General features: G+C 39.4%; 1 protein-coding gene across 3 annotated transcripts in view; it reads right to left on the bottom strand.

The window, feature by feature from the left end:
• Positions 1 to 18,912, bottom strand: part of BRD10 (bromodomain containing 10) — a 59,001-nt gene extending 40,089 nt beyond the window's left edge. Inside the window, exons 1-3 of one of the 3 annotated variants that reach the window (XM_068927804.1) lie at positions 18,851 to 18,912; positions 17,856 to 18,136; positions 7,157 to 7,357 (exon numbers count right to left, since the gene is read on the bottom strand). In XM_068927804.1, coding sequence (XP_068783905.1) covers positions 7,157 to 7,357; positions 17,856 to 18,040 — 386 coding nt within the window. In that variant the 5' untranslated portion in view covers positions 18,041 to 18,136; positions 18,851 to 18,912. Of the gene's footprint in view, positions 1 to 517; positions 580 to 7,156; positions 7,358 to 17,855; positions 18,514 to 18,850 lie in introns of those variants that run through there. The other 2 variants (XM_068927803.1, XM_068927805.1) reach the window with 2 other exon arrangements.
• Between the last annotated feature and the right edge of the window lie 485 nt (positions 18,913 to 19,397).

Here is a 19,397-nt window from a genome sequence, read left to right on the forward strand (position 1 = left end):
CAGCATGAGAAATTAGACTTCCTTATTCCTCATCACAACCAGTTTGGAAAACTGAAAAAAGAAGAAAAACCTGACAGATACCAATAGTTTGGGATATTTGTGCTGTTTTGGAGGGGTTTTTTGTTTTTTTAGTATGTATATTTTTCCTCTCCGCCCCTACTTTCTGGCACTTATTCAATATTTCTATGGTCCTGTACCAAACAAAAATGCTTTTGCTAACCAACTACCCATATAAAAAAAATCTCTTAAATAGCAGAGAAGCCTCATTTTCAAACTATTGTACTGCAGCTTGTTGTCACCTACCTGGTAACTCTCTTCTTTACTACAAGTACACATGCCTAACTCTTAAGTGCCTCACCTATTTACAAAAGCCCCCCCCCCCCCACCCTTAGGTGTGTTACTAGTTGGTAGGCAATGATGGTCAAAAAGGAAATAAATTTTAGGGTGTATGAAGAATGTGATGGAAAATAACACTAAAAATAAAATATCATTACATTAATAAATGGTTTGCCCTCACCTGGAAAACTGTATTCAGTTCTGGTCCCCCTATCTAAAAAAAGGATAGAGCAGAAATAATGGGTATTCAGAGGAAGATGTTATTAATAATCAGAGGCCTGTAAAAAATTCCACAGAAAGAGAAGTTGAGAAACCTGTGACTCTAGACAAAACACTAGCAAGAAGAAACATGACAGCAGTATACAAAACTAGTATGAAAAGATATTTTAGTCTGGATACCTCAATTTACTTGTTAGTAAATTCATTGTAAAATTCAAATGCAACATGTTTTAAGAGGTGGAAATGCTTCCACTTCAGATCATCAATCCCCTTCAGATTACTAACTAACTTACTAGAATACAAGATATGTTAAGTTAGTTCCAAAGTGAAAAAAAGATATCTCTAAGGGTCATTAGTAATGGGATGGATTGTTCCTTAACGTTTCAAGGATAAACAAACATTTTTGCCTCAAGGCATGAGCAGACAGGAAAAATTTTCCTGGAAGTTTTTCTGGAAATTTCTTCTGGAACTGTTTTCAAAGCTTTTTCCTCTGAAGCTTCTACCAGTCACTGGTATAGAGAGATCACTGATATGATCTAATATTGAAATTTAGATTGCCTTATTTTCAGGTTTTCAAATTCTTTTCCTTCATGTAACAATAGCAAATGCTATGTAACAATACAAAGCACCAATGCTTCCAAATTCAGCCAAAGAATAAACAAATATTAAAATCTTTTCATAGCATGAAGCTGATAATGGTCTTCTAGCATGAAGAATGTGCATTTGCAAGTATAAAGTAATATTTAGACACCTCAATACTATCAAAGACATGGGACAAACCTAGCCCTAAGCCACATTTTGGTATTGATGCAGGAAAACTAAGCCATGATCACAAATTCATAGTTTGCGTCCTTTGTATGTGGGTAGTTAAGATGAGATATAATAATAAGATCCCAGTGAGAGTTTTATCTGAAATAAATAATTAAAATAAATTTGAAGTCGCTTGTTACCATAGCTTGAACATGAATTTTTAATACTATACATGTGCATGCTTGTTATTTATGTACCTAACAAGTGCAGAAATACAGATTCATGCAAAATAATGTAAATACAAACAGGTCAGTCAATTCTCAAATTAACTCTCCCAATGCAGCACTAATTTAATCATATCATGACCGTGATCTACGGACAAAAATCCCATTTGCCAACATCTCGTTTGAACAATCCAGTAAAGCCAACAGGACTACTTGTACAGTTAAAGTAAGCAATTCTTTTATTCTGACTTTTGTCCAACTTTCCAATGTTTTAATACTGCATTACTATAATAAGTGAAAAAATTGCTACAAATGGGGCAGAAGGAGAAAAGGAGGGTAAAAAATGTTAAAAAAAAAAAACAAACAAAAACGAAACCACGTACTCTACTTTCTCCGTTTTAATTGTGTAATAGACTTTCAAATGCCCTGCTGCCTCCAAAGAGAGTGAGCACTATTAAAATAATATGGGAATAAGCTTAAATATCAATAGGTATACACTGACATGAAAAATATGTAGAAACAATTACCTATTTTAGTATAGTTTATTATACAGTATGTGCAAATAGTTTCACCAACACCATCCACGTTGAATTTAAATTAAGGTAGAACTCTCAAAAAAAAAAAAAAAAATCCTAGATAGACCTTTGCCTAGAGCTTCAAAAAATATTATGTTATTTTTTAGACTGTTTTGAAAAGCAAAATGTATGTTATTTCACTTTCAAAAAGTTTACTTTTTTAAAAAGGTACCATTTTATAATACTCGCAGCAGACATTGGAGAAAAAAAGTGTAAAAAATGGCACACATCTTCGTTACTGAGCTCTTATACTAGGCGCCCATTTTTCAGATGACACGGCATTTTCCTGGAGCTTTCTTTGAGGAGAGGGAAAGGGAGGGAGGAAGAGGGAGAAACATTTGATATCTAACAGAACAAATATCCTTACACTGAGAAACTCTCTGGACAAAGACTTTGGCTTTTGTGCTGACAGCAACCATTAAAAAAAAGTTCTTTCCTACTTTTATTTTTACATTTATCAGGAATACGTTTGTAGACTTACATTTGCAATAGTAACACACAACTATTCAAGGTCAAGTTGACATTTCCAGACTAACAGAAGACAAAAATATTCTTGGAACATGTCATCTGCTGCAGTTGTTTTGTATCTCTTGAGTGGATAAAAGCATGGTGCATGACCTTAAAACTCAGTGGTCATACTCCCAGAGTAGAGATACCACACAGAACAGAGTCCAGGCATTAACTCCCAGTTTCTTATCATTTTCTTCCCTAAACCAGAAGACATATCTCACCAGCTAATTCCCCCTCCCCCCAAAAAAAAGATTTCACCTGGAGGGAGGAGGAGACAAAGACTAAATTGTACTGTTTTCCAGCAATTACCACTCCTAAACCACTGAAACGGTTGCATTCTTTTTCACAGCTATCTCTTCAGCTGCCCACTATTTGTCTGATAGCTCAAAAGGTAAGTACCCTTATGCTTTATGCTGAAAGGTGAAGCACTGAAACTCTGATAACAAGGAACCGGAAATTGTTTGAAATAGCCACAAGTTTGTTTCTACAAGCTTTAAAAGAAACGTACAAAATTACATATAAAATAGTAATATTAAGTATTATTCATATTATTAAATTACATTAACATTCAATAGTCGGAAGAAACTGAATTTGGGGGTGTCTGAGTGACCTTAATTCTACACTTCTAGAATCTTAAATCACTTTATCACATACTGTGAATTTTTCTGTAAGACCCAGTTCACTCCATACCCACAACATCCTCATAAAAGGCAAAATTGAGACTACGTAAGCACACCTTATTCCATAGTTTACCAATGTAAATGACTCACTTGCAACCTAAAGTGAATCCTTCAAATGGTTTCATACAAACCTCTGAAACTCACCTAACAACCACACTTCAGAGATGCTAAAGACACATAGAGGTACCTCACACACTTTTCAACAAGAATTGTACAGACACTTAACTCCCAGCGAAAGCAGCCCAGCAACCTGGATTATCTGTTGTTCACCAGGGGCTTTAAAAACTTCACTAAACATCTATCTCTGCTCTTCTGCATCTAAATAACTTTGAAAAGGTGAGCGTTCCAGATTATGTAACAATTCCACAAATAATTGTTGTTCACTAACATATAAGTTAGTATGTATGTATGTAACTTCATATGTAACTCAGTAGTTGAGTGGGCCCTCTATAGAGCTCCCAAGAAACATTAACTGATAATCCAGAGATGAGAACACTGGAATAATTTAACAAATTTAATAAAGATTCACAAGAAAACTAAATCAAAGCTCATGCGTATATTAGGAAGAAAAAAAAGTACTTTTGTTGCTGTGCAGAAAGTATTAACTGCAAAATACTGCAACCAGCTTTGCAAAGATATTTTCTAAGATTTTCCATGATGGGTCTTCCATGATAACTATACCACTTCAGGGATGCTACAAAAAATTGAATACAAGGAAAAAAAAGGATTGTGTAAGGAATGGATAAATTACAAAAAAGGAAAAGACAACTTTACAGAAAGAATACCTACATAACATAAATGACAAAAGGATTAGGAATAAGATTTCCACAGACGTTAAAGAAAACAACAGACAACCACACTTTGGGATATTCTTCCAAAATATACATTTGAAGAAAAGCCTGTAAAATCAATTTTAAGGATTTTGTGGAAGAAAAACCAAAAACAACCCCAAACCTGAACTGCTGTTTTAAGGATTTTGTTTACTGCAATTCTTTCTACTAATGATAAGGTGTTAGTGATTCACAGAAGAATCTAAATCTCTAAAAGCAAAAGATGAGATATTATTTTGGACTTCAACAGGCAATTACTTTAGACTTGACCTAGAGTTTTGCAGATAGATACCAGCACAGGCAACTTTACTCATCTGGGACTGGAATTATGTATCTCCTAGCGAGGTGGATCAGCAGTCTAAAAAAAAGAGATGCTTGTTAGCTGGAAGGTACATGTATGCTGACTGGTTGGCTGGATGGCCAGAAAGTGAGCATGTTTTTGTTTTCCTAACTGCTCACCTGCAAGGAAGCTTTAACAGCAGGTGCCATCAGCGAAAACACAACTCATTTCCTAGCGTATAGTTTTATGGAAAATCAGCAGCAGAGCAAGACTGGGAGGGAGGAAGGCAAGATGTATATAGCAGGGTGTAAATTAAAATCTTACACGATTTACCCCCTCATTTGCGTTGAATTTCATAGTCAATAATTATACTCTGGCACTGGATAGCTTATCCATCTTATAGCAACAAATTTGGACAGTCATTCTTTTACAACTGTGATAAAAGAGTCAGTGAAACAACCAAATAATAAGAGGATAGCAATTGTTTTACTGATGAAATAGTGTTTTAATACTAAGAATAGTTTATACCTTAAATTTTTAAATTTGCATAAAAAGAAATACTGTATTAACTTTTCATGGCCTGAAAAAGATGGGAATAATTGTTCAGGACCACATAACTTCATTTGAATATTCCTTGAAGATTTTCCTTGCAGACGAGCTTTAAACAGATGAAAATGTAATTTCAATTCAGCCAACTCCACGGTTTATTACAAAAACAAAAAGTGAGATTCGAAGCCAAATTCAGTGATGAGAATCTCTATCTGCTGATGCACCAAGTCTGCAGCTCTAACAAATACTGCAACGGGATTATTAAAAGGAAGGCCCTGTACACTCCAGTTATGCTACCTATGGGTTGCAATCTTGCACCTGCTTCTGAAATGAATCTATTCTGTGCTAACCTCAGTGTATCAGATTTCTAAAAAAAGAAGCTGAATAAACCTCTACTCTTCATAAAAGTATATATTCAGCATTGTCCGTATTTCAGTAATAATCCAAAACAACTTTAGGAATCTGTACAACTTTTTTCAATAAAAGTGAATGAGGTCTTATTTTAGTGTTGCAAATATGTGCTCTTATATAAATTTAACACTATGAAAGTTCCTTTAAGTTGTCAATAATAATGTGTGACCTTAACCAGTAATGTTTCATTAATTTTACAGGCCTTCCAACTTCCAAGTCTTTTCTGCAAGAACATTAAAAAAAAATCCCCCAAATTTAAATGCTGAATGTTTGCACTATGTTACGCAGGGAAGTAATTTATATAGAGAGGTCCACGTTAGTTTGAAAACATGGTGGATCCATTAGTAAATAAGAAAAATGAAGAAGAAAAAGCATGATTATTTTCCTGGATCAATACAGTTCAAGTAATAGCAAATAAGACCAGCTATCTACTGATACATTTCTAATTCTTCCTATTAAGTGATATAGTGCAAAATCTTAGGGCATAAAGAGGAAAGTCAGTTGTGATTCCTTTCTTTTCTTGTAGAATGTGCAGTAGAATCAACTATTGTGGACTTTCTTTCACACAAAATCTGGGACTTTTGAGTATGATCAGATGCATGTATAACTGTTAATTACTATGGTTTCGTAGAAAAGTGTTTAATATAAGTATATAAAAGCAAACTTTGGAGTTGGTAATACATTCTACAGACTCTATAGGTTAATTAAAAATCTATCAAAATAGCCTTTTTCACAACTGTGCTATCAAGTTCAGAGGTCAAGAACACAGACACGGAGTTGAACACAGCTCATGTAAATTTTACCAGAGAAACAATAACCCCAGTGACCTTTGGTTTTTTCCAGTGTGCAAAGTATGAGGTGAATTAGAGGAGGAGAATACAGACCTAACAGTTTCTAGGGGAAAAGGAACTGGCTAGCACCCGAGTTAACTAAAACTGTACGGCCTCAAATGAGCTGAAAATGAGGAATACTTGCAAAGTCTGAGTAAACTGGTTAAAACAAGAGAAAAATGTCCAAAGCTGTACAGTGTGAAAAAAAGCTGGAACTATTTTGACTTTCAAAGCTAACAGTCTTGCTATCACCCTCCACGTTCAGACAGTCTCTCAAGTTACTGTTAAAATACACATGCTTATGAGCTTCACACTCTCAACTAAAGTGAAACATGTCACAACCAACATCAAATGCTGTCTGGTATTATACTCCTCTTAAATTTATGGACTTAAAAAAAACCCACAAAAATTGCACACACTTAATTACATATACCTTCTAAATGCATTACCTAACCAACAAGGTGAAATGCCTCATTGGTGAGATAACAGGAGCTGTACTGGTAGACATAATTTGCCTCTGGCTATTAGTGAGAGTAGCACTGACAGGTTCATAAAGCTAGATTGTAAAGCTAGATTTTGGTAGTATTTATATAACTGCTGCATGAAAAATAGTCCAAGGAGAGGTACAACAAATCATGACTGAGCTAACAGGAAATGTGGCAGTGGATGCTTTCAGTTGCTGTCAGAAGTTTCGTAATACTAAATAACAGCAGCCTTAAACCATTTAAAATATATGCTTTAGAATTCTTTTCAATAAGGGATAAACCAAATTTCTTGCTTTGGGGAGGCACTGTATTGAAGTCCTGCGTTCATAAGTGAACTCAAGAATAGGAGCAGCACAAAGTTTAGTGACCTAAAGTAGCCTTAAAAAGTTGCTTTAGAGAAGCAGGGAGACAGGATTATTAAAAAACAAACAAAAAAAACCCTTACACCCCACCAATTTTTCCAGTTTTTCCTATTACCTCTTTTCTTCTTTTGCTCTCAGCTGTTCCTCCTGTCTCAGAACCTGAACCATTACAGACTCAAACATGCCTGTTGACAGGCCTACTAAACTGCGAGGTGTGGAACGACGTCTTGTTGAAGTGCATACTGTTCCTTTCTCATCTTCCAGCCCATAGCATCCTCTAGATGTTACAGCTATTGATGTTTTCTCTCTCAAATGCCTAGAAGGAAAAAGTAAGTCAATTCACAATTACAATTTCCCTTACCAGCGGCAGTTTAATGCCTACACTTCCGACCACAGATCAAGCATATTTGCTCAGAGAAACACAGTTACTGTTCATCTGCCTTTCTGAAGACTGCCAAATTTTTCATTCTGAAGGTTCCTTTACAGAATTTTAAACTTAAAAATCATAAACTGACATAAGTTATATTTTTTGTCTGTTAAAAATGGCAGATATCTATCTCAAGTAACCGAATATCAATTGGAAAAAGAATTTCCTGTATTTATCTAAAAATATTTGGACAGAAAATAGTTTCACAAGCCTGGAAGTAAGGAACTAGCATTTTCAGAAGACAAAAATACTGAGACAAAATATGGGGGGAGGGAGGTGAATTGTTTTAAACAGTGTGATTAAAAACCACCTAAAAGGAGTTTAGGTCTGTTGAAAACATAAAAAAGATGAAAATCAAAACCCCTAAACCCATAGACTTATGAAGTTTCATTTCAGCGTATATCATGTTTTGAACTACTCTAGCAGACATAGTATCAGAAGACTGACACTGTCACACAAACTCTGAAAACAATTGGCAGAAAATACAACAAACAAACCCCCCTCTATTTTCCTGAGCCAAACAACGTGAACCAAATTTTTCAGGGGAATATTAGAACTGGAAACTATCCACAGTGAATAGCTGTTCCAGCATGGAGTTCATATGAGTGTACGCATCTCTTTCCCTGCCCCTAGAAGATAGACAATCAAGGCTAATATGGCAACAACTCAGAGACCCGTACAACAGAGATTCTAGATTACAGATTAATCTGCAGGCTGCCAGAAGAACGCTGGTACACACAGCAGCCTGAGGACCAGCACTATTATATTCCAGAAGGCCACTTAAAATACAAAGAAACTGGAGAGAACAAAAACATAGGCTCAAGCTCAAAGGAGGAAAACTGACTTGTGCCTCATGGGGCTGCTCTGTTTCAAGAACTACAGCATAAAATTTGTGTAAAATTATAAAGCTAGCAGGTACTGAAATACCATGAAGAGGAGCCCTACAAAAAGACTGAAGGTATTAGTGCAGACAAGTTACTAAAAGATAAATGAAAACAGGTGGTCACACACACTCCATGGTAAGCCAGCAAGTGCAGTGCTCACCACTTTACATATAATCTTCCTTACTAAATAAATTGCCTGGTTGCTAATATGGCTTAGAAGCATTTAAAAAAAGGAGGGGGGAGGTCTGGGGGGGGGGGGGGCAATTGCTTCAGCACACACTATACTTCAGTTCAGACATTATTTGTGTTATTAGACCATCATGTTGAGGGTCTGGATACAGAGGATAGCTCTTTAATTTTCACTTCTGATATCTCACCCTTGGCACATCCTCTTCCCCAGGAAGAGAATTCCTGCATTACTGCAAGACTTCCAGCAGCGGCATGTAATATGGCATCATGTCAGGGTATAGTTACATAACATTTTTTTGTTGGCTGGCTTAATATATGATCCCTGGCCTACTACTTCTCCTCCTACTCCCTGTTACACCTTCTATTGTGTAACCCAGGCCACTGAAACAACGAGCTGAATCCCCCCCCAAAAAACACCTCCACCCTCCTTAAAAAAAATTTACAAAAAGTTCCCTTGGCACAACTGAGAGGGCAGGTAAACATGGTATGGCAGAAGGAATGAATAACCAGTGACTGGAACTTCTTAAATAATCTTTCTTTACCAGCAACCTAAACACCTCACAACACCACATTTGAAAGTCTTATGTAAGCACTACCATATATAAATAATTCTAAATAATAATATAATAGTAATAAATAGTTCTAAATAGTAATATAAATTCTATAAACCTGAAAGATTTTTTTCACTACCTTCTTCTCAGAAGAATTGAAATAATGCTATCTATTTAGCTAATCTTCCAAGAAACAATTCAAGTACAAATTTAAGGTACATGGTTCTTTAATTATGTTTATACAGAAGCGTGTTCTGCATAAAGCAATCATATGAGGGACCTCGGAATTATGTTCTCTAGCGATACCTCAGTGCTAATTTGGAGTTGTTTTGGGATATTTAAAACATTTGATCTGAAAAGCAGTATACTTAATTGATGTTCTTTTAATCACAGAAACACACACAAAAAAAGCATTTTTCCACACCAAAGGCCTGATCAGCCTCAACCCCCAAACTCCACTCTTTTGTTGTCTTTACTCCAGACATGAAGGCAACTACAGAGTATCATCCCCACATAAATTTATTAGAGAAGGGTAGGGCTTTTGATGCACAAAAGAAAACTTGCTGGTAGCCTGGGTGTATGTGGTCAGCTTGTTACGAAGCTCCCATATCACACACTGGAAACACTAAGGAGTGCACCAGCTACTTTAGCACCCAGGACTCTGCTCCAAGTTCTTATTGCTCCAGCTTCAAGAGTCAAAAGATTAGAGGGTGCCTTCCTTATGAACTCACAAGACATTTCTAAGTAGTTTCAAAGCAATATTTAAAAACACAGCTTCCAAAGAAGGAATACTGGGAGACATTATGAAGTATCCGATAGTTAAAGATTGTTAAAAAACCTGTAACTGGAGCAACTGAAGTACCCTCTTCCTCCCACTCCCATCTTCTCTTATATTAAATTGAATGATAGCTTTGCTGCAAGGCAAGTGTGATTAACAAGCAAAGGCAACAGAAAGATAAGTCACCAGAAAGTACCTGGTGTACAGTACCTTCCACGGAAAAAAAAATCCTGTTTCTTGGTAGGATAGCAAGACCATTCTCTTCATCAGCAGCATAATGGAAAACTGCATCCTTAATACTTTAAGTTTCTCTAAAACTTCAAGGCAGAAAGACATCTTTCTCTATGATACAGCAATCTGTCCTGCAGTTTGCTTAAGAAATGCTTCCAGTATCTCCCAAATCATGGGAGAAAGGAAAGAGAAGAGGGAGGGAGACAATGGGGCATCACCTATTTCAAGAGAAGTTTACTTATAAACATTTTAAAGCTTGGTGCAAGTCGCTGCTGCAGGAAAATTAAGATCAAATACAAAGGCTGTTTACTATAGGAAATAAATTTCCTATTTTATAAAAACATACTTTATCAAAGTAAGATTTCCAGGCTTATCTAGTGAACTGGAAGCATCTGTTACAGAATTTACACAGCTAGTTGTATGGGGAACAGCATTATTCAATATTTTTATAACATAAGTAACTGTAACGGAAAACAGAATCCTAGAGCACTCTTAAACCATCTTTTGACATTGGAGCCGTTCATGTGTGGTTTCTGTTTCATGCTGAAAAGACATCTCCTTTTCATAAGGAAAACAGCATGTTCCCCAAGAACGTGGCTGAATCTACAGAAAAGGCAGTAAACTTAAAATGCAGTGCTCTCGTGCTTTCAAGCTAGTATCTGAGACTGAACCAGCTTTTGCGCTTCTTTCTCTTTGCATTTCACTCCAGCTGAAGAAATCCATACAAATTTGTCCAATTTTTAAGGCTTTACAAAATAAAGGTGCCCCCTCTCAGCTGTTAAAAATATTAGTGGCTAAATTCTATATTTCAGGCTATGCATGCATCAGAAGGTAGAAAGGGGAGTATGTAGAATACAAAAGTTCTCAGAATGGGACTTGTCTTCACAGCCTCTGCCTCATGTTTTGAAGAGGCTGTGTGGTACACAATTAAGCAGAAGGAAGAGAGTGGACACAGTTAGGAAAGATGAATGAGGCACTTTGACATCTGCAATCTATTTCTATCTCTGCATTAATTCCCTGTGATTCTTACCAGGTTACCTAATTCAGACTTTTCATAAACATCTAATTGCAGATTCCTTATTTACTGAAAAAGGAAACGGAAGAACCTATCACTGGGCTTTGAAAAATGCGTTTGTGTGGCAGAGGAAGGGAGATGGAAAGTAGGCAGGAGTGTAGGGAACATGAAGAGAAACAAACCAGGGCTGTTACTACATCCCAGAAACTTTAGAGAGGAAATAGTTGGGCCTCCTCTTCATTCTCCAGCTTCTCATTTGTAAAACTAGACTAATAACGTTACCTCAACTCTTACAGAAATATTGCAAGGAAGTGTAACACTGTACTGAATAGCAAAAAAGTGTAAATCCACCAGTTTGCAAAGCAGTAGTCATACTGAACAGCAAAGAGGAAAATACTGTTCAACTTGCACCTATGATGTTGGGAGGAGGTTGGGAAGGGGACAATCAGGGAGAAGCAAAGTGGACAAACAGTGCTACTTCAGACAAGTGTAAGGACTAAAAACAAAGAACTAGGAATACAGTCAATCAACTCCGACACTTCCTAAGCTTGAAGCATTAGACACTACATCATGAACAGTATTTTTTAAATCAACTATTTAGGCTGTGGTTTCACGACCTGTTGAAACCAACCCAAATGCTGGCTGGCACTCACCACAGGGCAATCCCACCTAATCAACTCCTGACCCCAACTAGCACAACTCCCCTATCTAGTTCAAAAAAATCGGTCTTACTAAATTTTCAAAAGCTGTCTAATCAATTTTCACCAAGAATACGTTTTTCAGTAGGTGTGCACTTGGATATGACTTAAATGAATCATAAAACTGCAATTTTAGAAGTTAGAAATGATTTATAAGGGACAGGCAAGTAGGTAGATTTCTGCTTGACTTCTTAACTCTAGGTGTATGAGAGTGAGCTGAAGTCTGAATTAGTTTACCTTGCATCAGACATTCAAGATTACTTTTCACTCGCTGTAACATAAAAGCATACACTTACACAATTACTGTAGAAGCAGCCAACATGCAGTAGCATGTGTATTCATGTTCTCAGGATACACCAGAAGTACAATGTGAATTAAATCTAGCATCTTCTCCTTTGAAAAAGATGGTTTCACCTATACAAGTTTCTGAAGAAAATAGGCTTCAAAGATTTCATGCTTTCCTTGACAGGACTCATGAAGAAGGTGATGTCTCTGATAAAATCTGTATTAGCACAACTAAATATTAATCTGTTCTGTCTTTATAGACTGAAATGTTAAATCAGAAGATTCTTTGGATAATCACGAATATTTTTCCACTTCTGAATCTGCAAAAGCTTCATGCAGTCTTTTATGATTAAATAGAATTATTTGACAGTTAATGAAACTGTAGAAACACGGTAAACCTCTCAAAGTCCAATGCAGAATCAATGTCTAAGAATGTAACAGATGAATTCAGATCTGAACATATCATTTTAATCCAAGAAATAATACTTGGATTTGGAATAAATCCAAATACTTAATTTCAAGACTTCATTTAGTATAATAATGCTACATTTGGACCTGATTATGCTTGTACGGATGCCAGTAACAGAAGGAATTTGGTCTTCCAAATAAGATTTCCCTATTGGGATGCACACAAACACTCCTCCATATTATAAACAGAATTAAGCTTGCAAATTAGAGAGAAAACGCTACGAGACTGAAAGAAGTCATCACCAGCAGTGAAGTGAACCGAGCCTTATAATGGAAACCTGGCCAATCCTATGTTGGGAGACACAACTAGTGGTGACGGAACAAAAACTCCAGAATTACAAATACGGCAGAGAGACTATTTTTGATAATTGTAACTTTTAGATTGCAGTTAATAGATATTTCAAGAATAATTCCATCCCTATCCAACACAGAGGCTTTGTTAAAAATGTGATTAGATTCTCACTTGATAGTGAGTGAAAAGATACAACGATAGACAAGTCATTTTAGAATGACACCAATGCGTAACATACTAGACATGCAAGGTACACTTCATAAATATTTCTGATGAGCAGTGTATTTTCAAGATGCAACTCAACTGCAAAGCAAAGACAAAGCTGGCGTCCCTGAAGTAAAGGACGAAGAGTTGTCTGGTTGTTTTAAGGAATCCTATTTTAATATCTCAGGTGCAACTTTTCTTGTCCGAGGCACTTTTCAGGAAAGTGATAGTGCACTGCAGTATAAAGCTTACGTTCACAGTTTGGGTCACAGTTTAGATAAGAACTATATTTAAAAAAATGAAAATCATTATTAAACAATTTTCCCTCGGCATCAACAGGACAAATATTTTAATAAACTCAACTAATAACATATCTTGGTTAAAAAAATATTTTCAGCTGCAAAAGACTTTTATGAAGAGTTTGAGAACACTTATGCATGAGTAGTTATGCTGAAATAAAATAATTTTAACATGTTTATATTTACTTTTGATACTCTTTGCACAAACACAGCCTTAATATTATTATATACACTACCATGCAGCTAATTATGGCTGTGTATTTATACCTGCTGGAACAGATGCACCAGATTAAAATGCTACAGCCCTCAACCGGGAAACACTGCCTAAGTCTAGTGAATGTTCTTATTCCACTTTGGCCCAAGATGAAGCTATTTATTTTGCTTACATTGCTATGGAAGACCTTAAAGCTGCTAGTAATGTTTTAGAAAAGGTAATACATAATACTGCTGCTTACTACCAAGAAAAACAGCAGCTGCACGACCAGTTCTGAAGCACAGCAACATGAGGCCACTAACCATTTCATGTACAATCATCATAACAACCTTTAGTTTAAAAAAGAAAAGAAAAAAAAATTAGAATTAGCATCTTTACAACTTTTTATATTAAAAATTAACATTAGCTTCCTAAAAAGCAACTGCCTCCATTCTGTTGCATATTACGAGTAAATAATGAATAGGCAAGGGTAGCACAGTTGTAGTAGTTTACATAGCAAGAGCTGAAAGAACTAGTAGTTTGGCTAATGGTCATTGGCTAATGCAGCAAAAGATCCAGTTCCTTCCAATAGTCATGTATTTGAAGCCTTCTTAATATGCATAAAAGGATGTAGCCTTGCTACTCTATTTTCCCTGAAAGATTGTACTTGATTTTTGATGCTATGGAAATAAGTTATCTGCAAATTTGCTTTCCTCTCTCCCTAAAAGCACTAATTATAACTGATCCTTTTAGTTTGTCAAGCTGCTTCAAAACCACTGTCTTAAAGTAGTTATAGTAATGGAAAAAATTACCACAGATTCTGTCATTCCAAGTCAAACAATCACAGATACTTATTTTTCAATTACTGCAGGTTACGGAAGGCCATTATAAACTCACACTGTTTTTAGGAATACGAAATGTTTTTCTGATTGAGGTTCAAAAAAAAATCATAGCCTACTGCCGGGGGAGGGGGAGGGAGCAAAAGGAGGGATTAAAGTAATGTTATGCTCTGTATACTAGAATTTTCATGACTAAATTGCTCCTTCAATATGTGACTCAACGTTACTTCTACAGACAACCCTTTACACAAATCAACTGTCTGCTTGTCCTTCTCCAATAACAGCATGCAATAACAGCATGCAGATAACATACTGTGGATAATATCACGCTCATTTCATCTCCTGCGTGAGTTCACATTAGTAGCTTGGCTCAGATCAGGAGCACACTTTGAAGCAAGTCACCTGCACGCCCGCACTTACCATACCTTGGTTCACACCTCAGAGCAGTGTTTGACTGTACCAACAAAACTCTTTTGGGATATAACTGAACTGAAAGGTACATTCCAGTAAATACTTACTGTGCTTGAACTGCTAATAAGCACTTGGTCCCTACAAACATACCAAAGCTGGACCAAAATAAGTTGCCCTAAAACACGAGTAGCATGTATGTTAAGTCTTTAGAGCAAAATTTTGTGTTGCATTGTTCTCATCGCGTCAATCCACTTGCTAACAGAGACATAGCCCTTGTAAACAAGGCTCATAAGAGCTATCTCCATTCTAAGACAATTTTCTGTGGTTTGAAAGACCCGACAATCTTACCGGCAACGTTGCTGCCCAGGAGCCACCTGATGGGGATTGTTGAGCTAACTACTACACTGCAGTGAAGGAAGAATGATTTTTCCAAGAAGTTGTTCTCACATTTCATTTTTTACTAATGGAGTTAGTTCTGTTAAACACTTAAAATGCTTGTTTCTCCAAAAACTGTAAAAGAACTTTGAGACTTTTGGATTCCATAATCCTTTCCGTTAATGCAGTTTTCAGAAACTTCTACCAAGCTAATATACAAGCTAAATATTTTTTAAAAAATTTAAACATCTCTTAAGTGTTAATTAGGTATTCATTATATTGACGTAGAATAATTTCTAGCCTATTTAATATTTCCTGTTTATTTGAAAAAAGATTGTGAGTGAAAGAACAGCAAGATCAACTGTATTTATTTTTTTTAGTAAATACAAACATCGATCAGTACATAGATTTGACGCTTCACAAGAAAGTGAAGCCAAAGGGCACTGAGCACCCCCATGTCATACCAAATCCAACAAGCGTTCAGTATTATTCAGCATTTTCAGCGAGTTCGCTGAATTTCACCTGTTGTCTAAGAACTCCTTTCATTTCTAACAGACATATCAACTTAGAGTGATGAAAAAGAAATACAACAAAGCAAAACTAAGCAGAACACTTCACTGTGTGCTAGCTGCCCAAAATACTGAACTGCAATTCCAACACATACCAAGCACTGTGAAAACAACAGTTAACAAGAAAAATGACGCAGCATGCAACAGCAAAGAGGTAGATGTCCTTCAGTTAAATACTGCTGAGATATTGCAGTCGCAGCAAATCGAGTAGTTTTATGCAACGTCCCTATACAGACAGCTTTTAAACAGAATGCAGAAGAGCCAAATTCAAAAGCATAATCAGTCCTTGCATAGACAATCATTCAACCTTTATACTGCAGTAACATACTCTTCCAAGTAGTAGTTTTTTGACTGGGAAAGATTATACATAGTTAGCAGTAGATAACATACAGAAATGAACTCGGGATTAACCTTCCAAGCTGTATTTGCTTATCTATTCATTTGTCAGCAGCAATTCTTTTGAGGCAAGAATTCTTTCTTATTGAAGATCAAATTTAACTCAAGAAAGCCAGCAATATTCATTCCCCTTTGGGTTCAGCTCCTACCCATCTACTCCCAGCCTGACCCAAAAACACGTTTATGCAGAATAAGTTTCAAAGGTGTAGTGTTGACACACTAACACAGAATACATTCACCGTGGCTTATTCATTTGAGTTCCGCAACACCCTCTTCAAGCATTCTCTCTACGCAAGCAAGGTTCTTCTTTCCAGCCAGCAATATCACTCTGTGTCACTGGCAGGTTTGAGGCAGATGGACGCCTACAGCTTCTGATATTTCTTCATATCTCCCTCCTTGTTCTTCTTCTCCCTACCTCCAAAACACTTATCGTTTTTTATATGCAAGATACTAAGTCACAGAGTAGACTGGTGGACCTTTCACTGTAAAAAGCTTCCATGCTTTATGAACACAAAGACATCAAGCACACGCCAAACTCCAGCGGAAAGGTGCATTTCAGTTGTGACTTAAACAGGGCCTTCTACTATACAGCTGAGAGTTTTTCATGCTCCAGCTGCTTTGGCTGAAAAATAAGTTCCTGTGAGGGACTTTAAATATAGCAGTTGCTATTTGACATTTCAGACTAAAACTAGCATGCCAGCAGTTATCTTCCGCTTTATCACTATCTAAAACTATTCTGACATTAAATAGCAGTGTCAGAACAGGTACTTTTGCCTCAACGTTTTATTCTTAACAGCAGTAAAAAATTTGTACACACTAAGCATGTAAAATGTATCATCTACTTTTAACAGAGAAGGCTTCTAACTTTAAAGAGACAGTTCACAAAAGTTAGGCAATTTCACTTGCTTCTGCCTGCGTAAAATAGCAGGAGTTAAATAGCAGGAGTTAAATTTGACATCTTTTCCAAAGAAGTTCTGCTGCACGTACATAAGAGACTTTTTCTTTTTTCTGTGTCCAATACCCGGCTCCTTAGTACAAGATGGATATGAGCCTATTAGAGCGAGACCAACAAAGGGCCATGAAGATGATTAAAGGACTAGAGCATCTCTCATACAGCGGGAGGCTAAAAGAGCTGGAACTGCTTAGGCTGGAGAAGAGAGGGCTCAAGAGGGATCTTATCAATGTGTATAAATATCCGAGGGGAGGGTGTAAAAAAGACATAACCAGACTCTTCTCAGCAGCGCCCAGTGACAAGATGAGAGGCAGTAAGCACCACCTGAAACACAAGAAACTCTACCCGAACATAAAAAAGCCGTTCTTCATTGCAAGAGTGGCTGAACAGCGGAACAGGTTGCCCAGTGAGGTTGTGGAGTCTCCATGCCCCTCAAAACCTAACTGGACATGACCCTGGACAACCTGTTGCAGCTGATCTTGCCTAAGCAGTGGTGTTGGACCAGAAAGGCTCCAGAGGTCCCTGCCAACCTTAACAAAAGAAAATCCTTAGCAAGCAAACACTGAGCCTTATTTTGCATTTTGATGTTTTTCAGCTCTGGCGCCTCCCAGAAAGTTTAAATTAAAAACAAGATTTGAAGGATTCTCAGTAGAAGCAAATCCTCAAACCCTCGACAGCTGCACAAAGAAATATACCTTCCTCCTTCACTTTGTGTAAAAGGCACCGGCCAGAGCAATTGCGGAGTTTGCTACACCTACCGGGACAGCAGTGCCAGCTTCTGTTCCAGCATCATCTCCAGCTTCTGGGCCTGTTTGGAGAGCCAGTGATCCACACCATGCAGCCGGTAACACGTCTCCAGCATCAGCCGGAAGTCAGCCACGAAATCCGTTATCCCTGTGTACTGCCCGCTGGAAAATTTCTCTTCCATCTTCAGCAGCCACATTCCAGCAGGTAACTGCTGGACCGAGTGAGCGCTGCTGCGACCTGACGGGGAGCCAGCTCCTCCTTCATCCCGGACGGATGCCTCATCTGCCAGCGGCTTCAAAAAAGGCGCTGTCAGAGGCCGGTGCTTCTCCAGAAGAAACTCGCGGAGGATGCGGTACCCGTGCTGCAGCTCGGGGCTCAGGCTCTGCTCCCAGGGGCAGCGGCCGCTCGTGCCTCCCACACCACCTCGCTCCTCGTCCTGCCGCTGCTCCTCCTCCTGCCTGCCCGGCGGGCAGCCGGCCGGGGCCAGGGGCGGCGGGTGCTCGGCGGCGCCCGCGGGTTGCGCCGCCTCCATGTCTCCGCCGCCACCCACGCCCGGCGGCCTCTCCGGCTCCGGCCGGGCTGCCTGTGCCCCGGGGGCCGGCTCCCCAGCACCGGCTAGGCACGGCCGCGCTCGCCCTCGCCCGGCCGGGGCACCGACATGGGGCTCACCTGCGCACCACAGACACCGATCAGCCCCCTTCGAGGCGCTGCCCCGCTCCCGCTCCTGCCCCCGGCGGCGGCGGGGAGGGGCAGCGGCCGGCCGCCGCGCTCCCCGCCGGGCCCGCGCGCGGCTCCGCCCGCCCCGGGAAGGCGGGGAGTGGTGGCGGTGGAAGAGGAGAAGGAGGTGGGGGGGGGGGAAGCCGGGCGGCCGGCACCGTCCCCCCGCGGCGGCCCGCTCCTCGCCTGGCGGCGGGCGGCGCTGTCAGTTAACGGCGCGGCGCGAGGGGAGGGGGAAGGGGGGGGCGGCCCGGGAGAGGGGGCGAGAGAAAGGGACGGGGCGCCTCACCTAGCGCGCATGCGCTTGCGCCCGCAAGGCCGCGGCGGTGCCGGGCTTGTTTTGGACGCCAGGTGAGGTGGCGTCATCAGAGGGCGCCTCGCCGGCGGCGGCGGCGCGCGCGCGCGCGCGCGCGTGGGGCAGAGGGCGCCTGCGCCCGCCGTGGGGGGCGGGGGTGGGGCGGTGGCGGTTGGCGCGCGCGCGCGCGGGGGGCGGTTGGCGGCCTCGTAGTGTGGCGGGCGGGCGGGGTGGAGGCGTGGGGTGCGTGGGTCTCCTCCTTCAGGCCGTGTTCAATGTAGAGTGGGTTGTCAATGTGTGCTGGGTGGTAGGTGGACCAAACTCGAAGGATGAACGTGACTTCCCTCTCGTGTTGCGGACAGGTGTTTCTGCTGAGGACACACGCTGGTCACAGTTTTGCCGCGTCTTAAGGCGTCTTGATCAAGCGGTTCAGTGGTTGCAGTGAGCAAGTTTGCTGAAACTGGTGCTGACCTGAAATATTACCATTTTCTGAATGGGAACAGGTAGTAACTAGAAGCATGGAGCCATCCTTGGGAGTGCG

Source organism: Struthio camelus, chromosome Z, assembly GCF_040807025.1.
Source record: "Struthio camelus isolate bStrCam1 chromosome Z, bStrCam1.hap1, whole genome shotgun sequence".
Lineage (NCBI taxonomy): Eukaryota > Metazoa > Chordata > Aves > Struthioniformes > Struthionidae > Struthio > Struthio camelus.